General features: G+C 40.5%; 1 protein-coding gene across 1 annotated transcript in view; it reads left to right on the top strand.

The window, feature by feature from the left end:
* The window catches only part of LOC134661249 (rab GTPase-activating protein 1-like), a 72,504-nt gene extending 59,854 nt beyond the window's left edge, over positions 1-12,650 (top strand). Inside the window, exons 21-26 of the mRNA XM_063517235.1 lie at positions 1,017-1,127; positions 1,833-1,893; positions 2,412-2,542; positions 4,241-4,334; positions 11,852-11,965; positions 12,393-12,650. Coding sequence (XP_063373305.1) covers positions 1,017-1,127; positions 1,833-1,893; positions 2,412-2,542; positions 4,241-4,334; positions 11,852-11,965; positions 12,393-12,556 — 675 coding nt within the window. The 3' untranslated portion in view covers positions 12,557-12,650. The remainder of the gene's footprint in view (positions 1-1,016; positions 1,128-1,832; positions 1,894-2,411; positions 2,543-4,240; positions 4,335-11,851; positions 11,966-12,392) is intronic.
* The last annotated feature ends 359 nt before the right edge of the window (positions 12,651-13,009 follow it).

The raw sequence follows: 13,009 nt of genomic DNA, 5'->3' as shown, positions 1-13,009 counted from the left end.
CTCTTAAGTTTTCCAAAACGTTCAAGCTGATAAACAAGACCAAGTGCGGGTAGTTTGAAAAACTCGCGCGGCTAGAAAATGTTGATGTCAACTTTAGCCAGTCTTCTCCGAGACCACGGGGACAACGCCGTCCTCGAAACGTCGGAGTGTTGTTGTGGCTATTTGCGAATTTTTCGGGTTCCGTACCTCATAAGGAAAAAACAGAACGCTTATAGGATCACTCATGCGTCTGTCTGCCTGTCCGACCATCTCCCCCCGCCCCCTTTATCTCCGAAACTAGTGGGTATAAAATTGTGAAAAAAAACGTCATGCTCCGTGGAAACCCCACTGTCTGTTTTGTGATTTATTGAAACGTAATGCTGATGTACACAATATGTACTGAATTAGTACATACTTTAAAAAAATTGTACCTCAATAGATCGAGAGTACAATAAACTCAATTCGGACTTGCTGTAGAGCATCTCCCCAGCAACCAGAAAATTTATTAAAGAAAATTCACGTAAATACTTACTTTTTAGCAAATAAGACGCTGAAAAAAAATTGTACCGTGGTTTTTAACATTGAATCTGTTAGCCATGGCTAGTTAAATTACCTAATTGTCGCCAGGACGCAAGCGCCTCCAGCCGACTTCTCAAACGTACGAAACTTTGTATTTTTATATACAATGGGATACACACATTTTATCTATGTTATGAACTTGGTTTCTCGTGAGAGTTCCAATGTTTTGTTGTGTTGTGTTGTTATGTGCATTCAAGCATGAGTCCGACTTAATTACTTAGTTTTGATCCGACCCATACGGGTGTTTTAAAGACATTTCATTCACGTTCCACATAACAAAATACATTATTAAAACTTGGATAATGTACGGAACCTTTGGAACGCGATTCCGACTCGCAATCATTATTATAGCGCGACCTCGCCGTTGCCTAGGCTGGCTGCTCCCATATCCGGCCAGGATGGCACGCCGGTTTCTGCAGTAAGAAAAGATAAGATAAGATAATGTGCTATTATTTCAGAGTCGCGCCTCGTTCGAGGCTGCTCGGAAAGAGACGGCCCATCATGCCGCCGTAGCGCGCGACTACCGCGACATATGCGCGCGGCTCGACAAGCAGCTACACCTGATGCAGGTATATATACCTGCTGTCTCTGTCCAGCATCGCCTCTGCGAGGGAGACACCACGCGGTTACGCGGTTTATCTGAGAGGGAAGCAAAAACGTTGATCGCGCTTGGACTTTCGTTGTGTATAAATAACTAGCGACCCGCCCCGGCTTCGCACGGGTTAACAAATTATACATAAACCTTCCTCTTGAATCACTCTATCTATTTAAAAAACCGCACCAAAATCCGTTGCGTAGTTTTAAAGATTTAAGCATACAGACAGACAGACAGAAAGCGACTTTGTTTTATACTATGTAGTGATATGTATAGCCGGTCAACCAAATCTTGTCAGTAAAAAAAGGCGCGAAATTCAAATCTTCTATGGGACGATATCCCTTCGCGCCTACATTTTTCAAATTTGCCGCCTTTTTCTACTGTCAAGATCTGGTTGACCAAGTATAGTGATTCAGATCTATAAACTGTTTAAATAACGAATGTTTCCCTGAATGAAGTCGTTTTTGATAGACACTATAATTGCAGTGCATAATTAAAAGCTTAATGCGGTTGCATAATGAAAGTATGGGCCGCAGAGCCAGGCGATTTAAATTATCTGTTGCTGCAAATGCTTTTTTGACATAAAACTAGTTCCTTTCGAGCGCCATGTAACTGACATGTTTTGATCACATCAATATATATTTTAAAGTCATTACAACGAACATTTTTCGCCTTTTAGGATTACGCCAAGGCGTGCACCACATGCAGCGTTAAAATAGCTCAGAAAGACAACAAGGATGGTAAGGGCACTAATATTTTCATCGCATTTTATTAAAACCCTAATAAATAGCTATTTGAGAGCCGAATTTCACCTTCCCATACAAACGAAGTTTCGTTCTCATTATAAAACTACCTGTTGGATTGGAATGAAACTTTTCACATACAATGACATGAGGTGTGTTTCACTGTAATTAGTTTATAAGGCTCCATTTTATAAAACAAACGAAATAGAGCAAAAACAAGTTTTGTATGAAAAACTTAAATTCGCTGTATTTTTTAACTATGGTATCTGAAGCTACATAAACTAATTACAGACATAGGTATACCTTATCCTATTGTTAGTACAAACTTTCAGAGCAAACTATCTACTCGTTTTAAAATGAGAGCGTAACTTCGTTTGTATAGAGAACCTAGCTGCCGGGGACTCTTAATCTCTGCCTATACTAAGATTGTAACCACTTGGCAGTAATAATGTATGAGAGCGTCATATTTTACGTAGTTTACTATTCTTAGCCGCCTTTGTTTCTATTTTAAGCAGAATCCGAACAAGAAAGCGACAGTGGGAGCAGCAGCGACACAGAAGCCCAACTAAGGCAGCGCGTGCGAGACTTAGAGCTCGACCTGGCTCAAGTCAAGCTGGCTTTAGTCGAGGCGCAGTGTCACAACCAGGTTAGTAGCTTCATATATCTACACATTCCAACACGTAAAAAGTGCGTCAATTCTTCAGAGAGGCACCTTAAAAACTAGAGAGTCCCTTGAATCGTCTTTACCAGACATTCAGAAGGGAAAGCAGCAGCGACACAGAAGCCCAACTAAGGCAGCGCGTGCGAGACTTAGAGCTCGACCTGGCTCAGGTCAAGCTGGCTTTAGTCAGGCGCAGTGTCGCAACCAGGTTAGTAGCTTCATATATCTACACATTCCAACACGTAAAAAGTGCGTCAATTCTTCAGAGAGGCACCCTAAAGACAGGAGAGTCCCTTGAATCGTCTTTACCAGACATTCAGAAGGGAAAGCAGCAGCGACACAGAAGCCCAACTAAGGCGGCGCGTGCGAGACTTAGAGCTCGAACTGGCTCAGGTCAAGCTGGCTTTAGTCGAGGCGCAGTGTCGCAACCAGGTTAGTAGCCTTATATATCTACACATTCCAACACATAGAAAGCGCGTCAATTCTGCAGAGTCATCTTAAAGACACGAGAGTCCCTTGAATCGTCCTTGCCAGAAATTCCAAAGGGAAAGCAACAGCGACACAGAAGCCTAACTAAGGGCTGATTTAGACGGCGCGCGAACTCGTATACGATTTTAGTTACATTGCGGACCATTGAGGTTACATCAAATCAGCCGACCGATCAAATTACGCAATGTAATGAAACTCGCATGCGAGTTCTCGCACCGTCTAAATGAGCCTTAAGGCAGCGCGTGCGAGACTTAGAGCTCGACCTGGCTCAAGTCAAGCTGGCTTTGTCGAGGCGCAGTGCAGTAACCAGGTTAGTAGCTTTAATATATATTTATATTAGCTTGAATACCTACGTATTTCAACATAAATACATGAAAACTGCGTCAATTCTACAGTCATCTTAAAGACATTTTCAATCGTCATTACCAGAAATTCCGAGGGAAAAGCAGCACAGAAGCTGAACTAAAGCAGTCCGTGCGACACTTAGAGCCATAGACTAGGAATCCTCTAGACGGAGTTTAGAGCAATTATTTCATGAAACCGATGCTGCCAAATATACTGGGGTGCGGGGGACGAGGTGAGCGAGTCCCGTGCCGTGATTGGTCCGTTCAAAGACACGGACGTCACACAACGACACTTTGACTCGAAAATGGAGTAAAACTACCGTATATTTGTGGCACCAGAGGGGGTAGCGCTACCATGCTCAGTCTGGAGGATGTCTTGTCTGTGCTTAGAGCTAACGGTTTACCTTCTCTCACTGCTGAGTGCTGATCCGATTTACACGAAATTTTGTATGGGAATATTTACATGGAAATATATACAAAGGATAGTTTTTACCAATCATCATCATCATTCGATGCAGACGAAGTCGCGGGCAGAAGCTAGTGTTGCATAAATCTATTCCGATAGATATCTTCGAGTGAAGAACTCTCAAATGATTTCCGTGATACTTTAGGCTTGTTGTATATGTATACAAAACTCAGATGTATTAAAAATCCCTTTTTGTACAAAAACCTACCAGTTCCATTGCTATTGCTATAACACAGGGATCACCAAATGGCGGATGGCGGATCGCCAACCTATTGAATCTTGGTTATACACACGGACCGCAATGGTCATTTTATTTTAAGAATCGGACCCCTGTTGAAACTAATTGGTAATCCCTGTTCTAACACATATCTTGAATTATTCCAGGAGCTAAGCCACCAGCTGAACACGGCCCTCAACGAGGTGCAATCCGTCATGAACCAGAAGCAAACCGTCGCGCCCTGGCTCGTGCGCACGCTCGGTAAGAACGCCTATACGTACCGCAGCAAAAAGAAACCTGACAAAAAATACAACTATCTGGAGTGCGCGCTGATAGTTGTGGCGCTGTTCGGTTGGGACATGCCGGCTATCTTCGCATATGTCGCGTTCATTATTTATGAACTTTGTTTTTAGAACAATAATAGGAACACCCCTACTATAGTTCGTTTTTTTTAGCATTAGAAAGAACTTGAAAGAAGGTAAGCGATCTTGACATGTCTTTTAATTGAAAAACGCTTTTTAAAAATCAGAACTATTACTTATGAAAGCAGAAGAATATAAATGATCGTATTAGATTCATAATTGTTACATATTTGCCGTAACTTATTTTTAAAATGTGTTTTTCAATTAAAAGACACATCAAGATTGTTTACCTTATTTCTAATGCTAAAAAAACGAACTATAGCACATGATTGGCGCGACAGTATCTCGCGGCGAAATAGACTATCCCTCTTTTTCTGTGTTAATAAAAGAGGGACGGGTAGTCTATCTCGCCGCGAGATATTGTCGCGCCAATCATGTGCTAGCCCGGCAGGTTAGATAGCTCGTACGAACGCTCGATAAGAACAATATATACTGCAGTAAGAACAAAACTAAGACAAAATAGAACTATCTGGAGTGCTGGCTGATAGTTGTGGCGCTGTTCGGTTGGGACATGCCGGCTATCTTCGCTTATGTCGCGTTCATTATTTACGAACTTTGTTTTTAGAACAATAATGAAAAAAGGTTAGATAGCTCGTACGAACGCTCGATAAAAACAATATAAGTATACCGCAGTAGGAACAAAACTGAGCACTATAAATGTTACCGTAACGGCAAATTTTAATATAAACTTCAATACGAAGTATAGTATCAAAAGATAGGGTATAAATTTGATTAGTGATTTTCAAACAGGGTATTCAATAAATAGTAATAAACACTGATTTAAACTTTCACGATTTTTACACATTATTAAATTGTACAACGGGACTTAATCGCGTATCTAAGTTTTTAAGATTTACCTCCGACGTTTCGAGGACGGCGTTGTCCCCGTGGTCTCGGAGAAGACTGGCTTAAATTGACATCAGCATCTTCTAACCGCGCGAGTTTTTCGAACTAGCCGCACTTGGTCTTGTTTATCCGCTTGAACTTAAGCCAGTCTTCTCCGAGACCACGGGGACAACGCCGTCCTCGAAACGTCGGAGGTAAATCTTAAAAACTTAGATACGCGATTAAGTCCCGTTGTACAATTTAATAATAGTAATAAAGTCCGTTAAGTATTAGGTAAAAAACCAAAGGTAAATGTAAAGAGATAGCAGATTACGAAATGATAAAGGGGTGAGGAGGACTACAAGTTAGTAAATCCTCTGTACGATATTGATCGCTATAGTGACGTTTTCAACCAAAAGGTACCACTTTGTCGGTTGTTGATAAAGGAGATTTCATGTTAAAGCTATATGTATATAGCGCCTTATTTACAACCTACAATAAGTAACCTTTTGGTTGAAAATGGCACATATGTAGTATATGGGGTAGACCGCCCATTATAGATCACAGTAAAAATAGCTTGCTGTTTTTTATAAAGTGCCGTAAAATGTGCCTACTTTGTTCCCCGCTGGATTATTGTGCTACGCAGAAAACGTCTGTGTTGTGCTACAACTATGACAATTATATCACAACTTCATTTAAATGTTACAATATAATAGTAGAGTACTGGTATATTTAATTGTTGCCGAATTAACGCGACAATGTATTCATTTTTACTAACCCGTAGGAATTTACTATTTGGTAGTTTCCGAATCTTTGCTCAGATACTATTAGTATTTTTTTTAGAAAAATCTATTAATGTAGCGCTTATATAATTACTAAGCCCTACATTCTTAGAGTTTTGTGCCTGTGTCAGTTGCCAGACAAATGAAATTTTTCGTTTCTAAGTTATAAATAAGATAGCAGTAATGTCACAGACGTCACAGTGTCATATGCACAAAGCTAAAATGGAAATATATTTAATAGTGCCACAGAATAAATAATAGTATGTACTAGGTACAGAAGACTCACTCTCTAACAAAACGCGTCTGTTACGATCAGGACAGATATGGCCGCTAGGTGGCGACAGCGCCACGCGCGGCTTATGGCTAGCCACCAAAATTGGTGTGGAACGGATGTACTTTTAGCTACTTATAGCAAAGCGACGAAATCACGAAGTCAGCCACGCCTGATAGTACTTATAATAATGACGAAGCACGCTGCGTTATATGGAGGTTATTACTCCCTTGTGACTAAGACGGCCTTTACTGGGGATCCGTATAAGTGCAATAGCACGCTATATATCTCGCTCACACACCAAAGCGACGTGCCGATTAGCATCCGTGTGATAACAGAGTAATTTACTAAGATTTATTATTTTAACGTAATCTTATGACGGTGGTGTCGGTGGTTGTTAGGTGATGGGTTGTGGGGTAAATAAATAATACATAGCGTGCAACTGGATATAGAATTAAATTACTTTAATATTGACAATCTAATGCCATAACATGACGCCCGAATACATTGATGACTTGAAAAGTAGCAGTAGGTAAGTATTAGCAATTAAGATAAATATTAGATATTAACTTTGTTATATCTTAGGGGTGTTAGATCAAAGGAGTCTTGACCATGATGGCACATTGACAACACCGATTTTCGAATGTGTGACGAAGATGAAGTTTCAACTTCAACTTCAACATTTATTCAGCAAATAGGCCACAAGGGCACTTTTACACGTCAACATTGAATTTACATACAAGCAAAATAATAATAATAATACAAGAGACAGTAAAACACCTAATGTGTTTATCACGCCCTCGCAAGGCAAAGAACGAAGGACTTTGGAGCAGGCTACCTGGAACCAAAGGAATTCAAACCCATGAGCTCCATCATCCGGCACAAGGAGTTGGTCGAAAAACTCTTGAGCGGGCGAAAGTTCATTCACCTCTGCGGCCTGTCAAATTTGATCATCGAAAAAATAACCTTGACATTAATACTATAGATTTAAATTCCTATGCACGGACTCGTGTCTAAGCTTACGAGGGGTTAAGGGGTAATTGCACAAAAGATCCCGATGGGTTGAAGTGTATCCGCAAGGGCTCCCGAAATTGTAAGATAAGATAAGGTAACTTAGGTTAGATTACTTTTTATGAAGATTATAGTTAATAAAATGAATTTAAGTTATATAAAAATTATAATTTTAAACTTTAGCATTTTAACATTTTATTAGTTTTATGATGATACCCATATTTTTAACTTTAGCATTTTAACATTTTATTAGTTTTATGATGATACCCATATTTTTAAATAGAAGAAAGTATAAAAAAATGCAGTAATTAACTATTTGTTTGGAATAAAACAACTCGTACACTCAGCAGCAGAAGTTGCTAAGCGGGCCAAGTGTTCAAAATGATCGTGGCGCGACTTTATTGTTAAGAGAATAAGAGCGTGCCAAAGGTAATTTTGAACACCTCGCCCGCTTAGCAACATCTGCTGCTGACTGTATGTGCGGTAGATAGGGAAATGATATAAGTGACTGATACTTGGCTTTTAAGGTGTTAGGTAATATTGAAGGTGATATTTTAAATCAGAGCGTAACTTCTATAATATGGGGCGGCTTTTTGAAGTCTCCAATGGATTACTGTAAATTGAGAGTGTTTAATGGTCAATACGAATAAGTGTACTGGCATACATTGGGGCCTGTTTATACATTAATTAGTGTTCATTGCGAGTTCATACGTTTGCCACTAAACTCAAGTATCAAGTAGCAAATGTGTGAACTCGCAGTAAACACTAAACGAATGTGTAAACAGGCCCTAATGTGGAGGCCGGGTGTCATTCTGAATCCCTAACAACGTTTGTCCTAAAGTCACTTACCCTAACTGGTTTGTCCTAATGGGCACATGCCCTAACGATCAATTGTCATAATGATTATTTTCCATAATGTAAGGTTCTGAAAAATGGTTAGGTTTTAGAACTTGCTGCCACAAAAGTAGGTTAGGTTAGGGTTAGAACTGCGACCCTCGCTTAAAAGAAAATATGCTTAATAAGATTAGGATAAGCAATCAATAATTAGGGAAACCAGAATTAGGGTTTTTAGTGTTAGGACAACTGATCATTATGACAAACAATATTAGGGAATGCAAAGATAGGAGAAAAGACTTTAGGGATTCAGATATAGATCCGTGGAGGCCAACCCCACTTACCCGTGTGCACTTTATATCAATCAGTATGGGCGTTTTTTTTATTAAAATGTTTTGGCTGTGATTTTTTGGATATTTTCATTTTTGTTAGGTTAGAAATCTCAATTTTACCAAAATAAACTCCATTCATGAAGGCTGATTGAATAGTTCCTAAATGCATGTTCCTATTTTACCAGTAAATATGTTATATTGTCTAGAAACCACCTAACTCTTTATTTTGGTGACAAACCTAAGTGAAATTTACGATTTAAGTACATAATATACTGTTAGGATAGGGTTATATGTTCCTGTTTTTATTAAAATATGAGACTAGGATTGCATAGTCACCATCAGATATATCGGAGCGGCCAAGGTGTTCACAATATCTGAACACGCACTCTAACGCCTTGACAATAGATGCGTGTTCAGATATTGTGAACACCTTGGCCGCTCCGATATATCTAATAATGACTAGACAAGCCTAGTATAGAACAAAGTCTTACTAAGTGACTCAGATGGGGTATTAACCACTGTGGGGCAGAGGAACACTTGCATGGATTCTTCAACTGTTCTTCTTACCCCGGGCCTAATAAAGTATATTCAACTTACCCCACCTGTTTTTTTTTAAATTTTAAGTCTATACTAAATACTTGTTACAAACTCCATACTTCACAATTTGCTCCATGTCCAATTATTTTTATTTGCAAAAAAAACTTAGTTCTATTCGGTTTAATTAGAAGGGAAAACTTTCATTTGTTTTCACAATTGTATTATAATGGTCTTATTTATAGCTGGTCAAGCAGATCTTGTCAGTAGAAAAAGGCGGCAAATTTGTAAAATGTAGGCGCGAAGGCTTATTTTCCCATAGAAAATTTGAATTTCGCGCCTTTTTCTACTGACAAGATTTGCTTGACCATCTATATTAATGATTTTTGTTTTGTGAGAATTAGTTGTAGATTTTGTTTCTTTTCTTATGAGTTCCGATTCTTAATAAACGCGTTTCGTGTGCTCTTTATTTTTATTTCACCTGAAATAAACAAAAATGGGGTTTTATTATTATATCCGATTACACTGCTTGACTAATTCACTTACGGCTCGGCTCTGCGCGACCGGCGGTGGCGACCATAGGTTGGAGCGAGACACAGCGATCGGACTTTTCGTTCTCGCCTACGGTTGTCGCCGCCACCGCCGCCGGTCGCGTAAAGTCGTGGCCGGGCCGTTCGTGACCTGCGACAGAGATACATTTGTCTAAGATAAAGGTAATAGAGCTCGTTAGAATTTAGGACCACACAATACAGAAACATTGAATAGAAATAGGTACGCATTATAGAACCGCAATCACAATGAAACTCAAGAGCACTCAATTCGTAATATTATGATATTTACGTGATTATGGAAAGGTTATTCCCTAAGCCATTTTGATCGCGGTAATATAATGCTACAAACTCCTATACATAAGACATAGAACCTTGACAAGTAGAAAGTAGACGCTTGATGCAGAGGGCGCCACTGCTGCTACTGCCAAATCTCTGCCAGACTTAGCCTCATCCGAGCTGTCAGTTCAAAAATGCAGCTTGCATGCTCGACGATGACACCGGCTGCCATAAACTTGTTTAACCCTTTGATCGCTTAATATGTACCATAAACAAAAACGTCACCCACACGCCAAGGTCACGGGCGCAAGCGAGCTAATGTAACCCTTACTTGAAAGTGAAGGTTACAGCGTACGCCATAACCAGACATAGGAATCCGTGGGGCAAATTTTCTTGACAGGTAGGGACTTCCTATATCGATAAACTCAATTATCGATGCTCGTTCTATATACTAGTAATCTACGACGCTAGCACGCGCACTGCGCGGACGCACGTACGATGCCACTGTAGGTCAAATCCGTCGCACGCGTCCGCGCATGTAAGCGTTGCTCATACTATTTTGTCCGCTCACCCGTGTGCGTGCAACCGCGCCAGCTAGCGGACGCCCTAAGGGTGATCCATATACTTATGGTCAGGGAATAGTCGCACAATAACACACAACAGTCTCTTTATATGGTTATATAGCATAATTTCTAAAATCATATTTCCTAAGTACGAAATTCCTAAAACAGAACATCGAAAATCAATATTCCTTTGTACACAATACCTAAGGACAATACTTTGAAAGTCAATATGTCTAGTGCTCAAAATAGCTACGTTCAAAAAGCCTAATGACAATATATTGAAAATCAATATTTCCGACAACATTTCCTTCTTACCCTAAGTGAGCCCCGCTACGCGGGGCTCCTATTTCTGGGCGGTTTGCCCTTCGGGCATCTGAAGCTACCTAACGAACCTAACTTACCTACCTATTAATTTAGTTTAGTGTGACGTCCGTGAAAACAGTACACTTTGGGGGAAAAAGCGTAGGGAGGTAGGTAGGTTAGGTTCTTTAGGTAGGTTAGGTTCGTTAGGTAGCTTCAGATGCCCGAAGGGCAAACCACCCAGAAATAGGAGCCCTGCGAAGCGGGTCTCCGTCTAGTTAAGTAATAAAGGAAGTTTTTTTTAAATAAAGTTGCGTACGTTTGACTCTTTAAGCTAACGTCAGCTAAACGTAGGACAAATGTCGTTAAAAATTTCGCAGTTTATACATTTTAAACTTAGGTCAACTGAACGTAGGAAAAAAGATCGTTAGTATTTTCGTGCACTAGCAGTATTGTACTTTAGACATTTAAATAGTAGGTTGATTAACCGTAGGACATGTATCTTTAGGAATTTCGTACATTAGACATTTTGATTTTCGATGTTCTGTCTTTAGGAATTTCGTACTTAGGAAATTTGATTTTAAATTATGCTACATAACCCTTTATATATTATGACATCGTAAATATGCCTTTTTTGTTATCAGTTATATAGTACTCGTAATTTTTAATAAAGTTTCATGTGACACTAACCCGATTGGCCTGTGACATTTAATTAAACCAAAATAATGATGAATTCAACTCGAAGTTGAATTCGGTGCTGCAATAAATAAAATAAATATTTGTGGTCAATCTTACACAGACCGACCTAGCCCCGAACTAAGCAAATCTTGTACTATGAGTACTAGGCAACGGTACATACTAATATACTACACTACATAGAGAACATCCATAACTCAGGAACAAATATTCGAGAAAAATGCCCTTACCGGGATTCGAACCTAGGACGTCGTCCTTCGTAGCCAGGGTCACTACCGACTAGGCTAGGAGGCCGTTAAACGTGGCCGCTTTCAAATATGGCGTCATAAACATTTTTCATAATGACGAATTCCTATTAATTTTATATTGGTTCATCCACAGGTTCCATTATGGAGGTGGCGCACAACCGGCCGTCTTTTCAGACTTACCTGCCCGCGGACGCACCAACGCAGCCCCTGCGGCGCCAGGGCTCCTTCACGGGCTCGCAGGGACAAGGTGAGTACCGCCAAACGGAGGCCGGACTCGAACCGGCGTCTTCAGCTTTCGCGGCAAACGCCATAAGAGAACCTCCTGGTCGATATATTGGACAGCGACAGCGAACTAGACATATTCCAATGCACTGAAGCTAGTTTTTTGGCAGTTAGTAGTCGATACCTTAGAGTCAATAACGAAGCCGACCTCAATCAATGTATAATAGATTTTGCTAATTGTTGGTCTCAATGTTTATATTAACTTTTAACATGTGTAGCTTTGTGTAACTGTAAATGTAAATTTAAGGAATAAATAAATAATAATAATAAAATAGGGCCACAACCTCGACACCACCCGGTCACAGCGGAACTTGTCCCAATGATTTATAAAGGATTGTTCTGAAAAATGATTTTTGGTTATGATATTGCAATGAGAATGTATCTTTCCCCAGCAGGCCACGGGCATGCCAACCTCGACCGCCGCGTGTCCGAGCCGACGGAGGGCGTGGTCACCCGAAGGAGGCCCGAAGACCCCAAACGGCACTCCATGGTCGTCGAGACCCCTCGCGAGCCTAAAGACAACAGGCGGAGCCACGACGGACACTCCGTGGGTTGAGGAGTTTGGGACACGCCCTGGTATTTTTGCTCTTAAGTTTTATAATTTCGGTGGCATCTTCATTAAGCTGATATCACTTTTATATAATTTCGGTGGCAAAGGTTGCGAGTAAAAGGGTGTCTCGTTTTGGCGACTAATTGGAAAACTAGTACACTTATAACACCTTCGGCGGTATAGCATGAGTTGCGTTCTCGCGCGCGACTCCATACATCTAGCGCGACTTTAATTATGGACTCGCGCGCGTGAACGCAACTCATGTTATACCGCCTAGTTACCTATCGAGTCACACAAGCATTCGGTTGCCACGGCACCCCAAACGGCACTCCATGATTGTGGATACGCCCGCGGGCCTAAGGTGAACAGGCGAACCCATGACGGACAGTCTGTGGGTTAAGGAGTTTGTTATACTCCCTGGTTTTTTTTGCTCTTTTTTTTCATTTCGGTGGCATCTTC

Source organism: Cydia amplana, chromosome Z (genome assembly GCF_948474715.1).
Source record: "Cydia amplana chromosome Z, ilCydAmpl1.1, whole genome shotgun sequence".
Taxonomy (NCBI): Eukaryota; Metazoa; Arthropoda; class Insecta; order Lepidoptera; family Tortricidae; genus Cydia; species Cydia amplana.
Note: the sequence above shows the minus strand (reverse complement) of the source record. Positions and strands in the feature narration are given on the sequence as shown.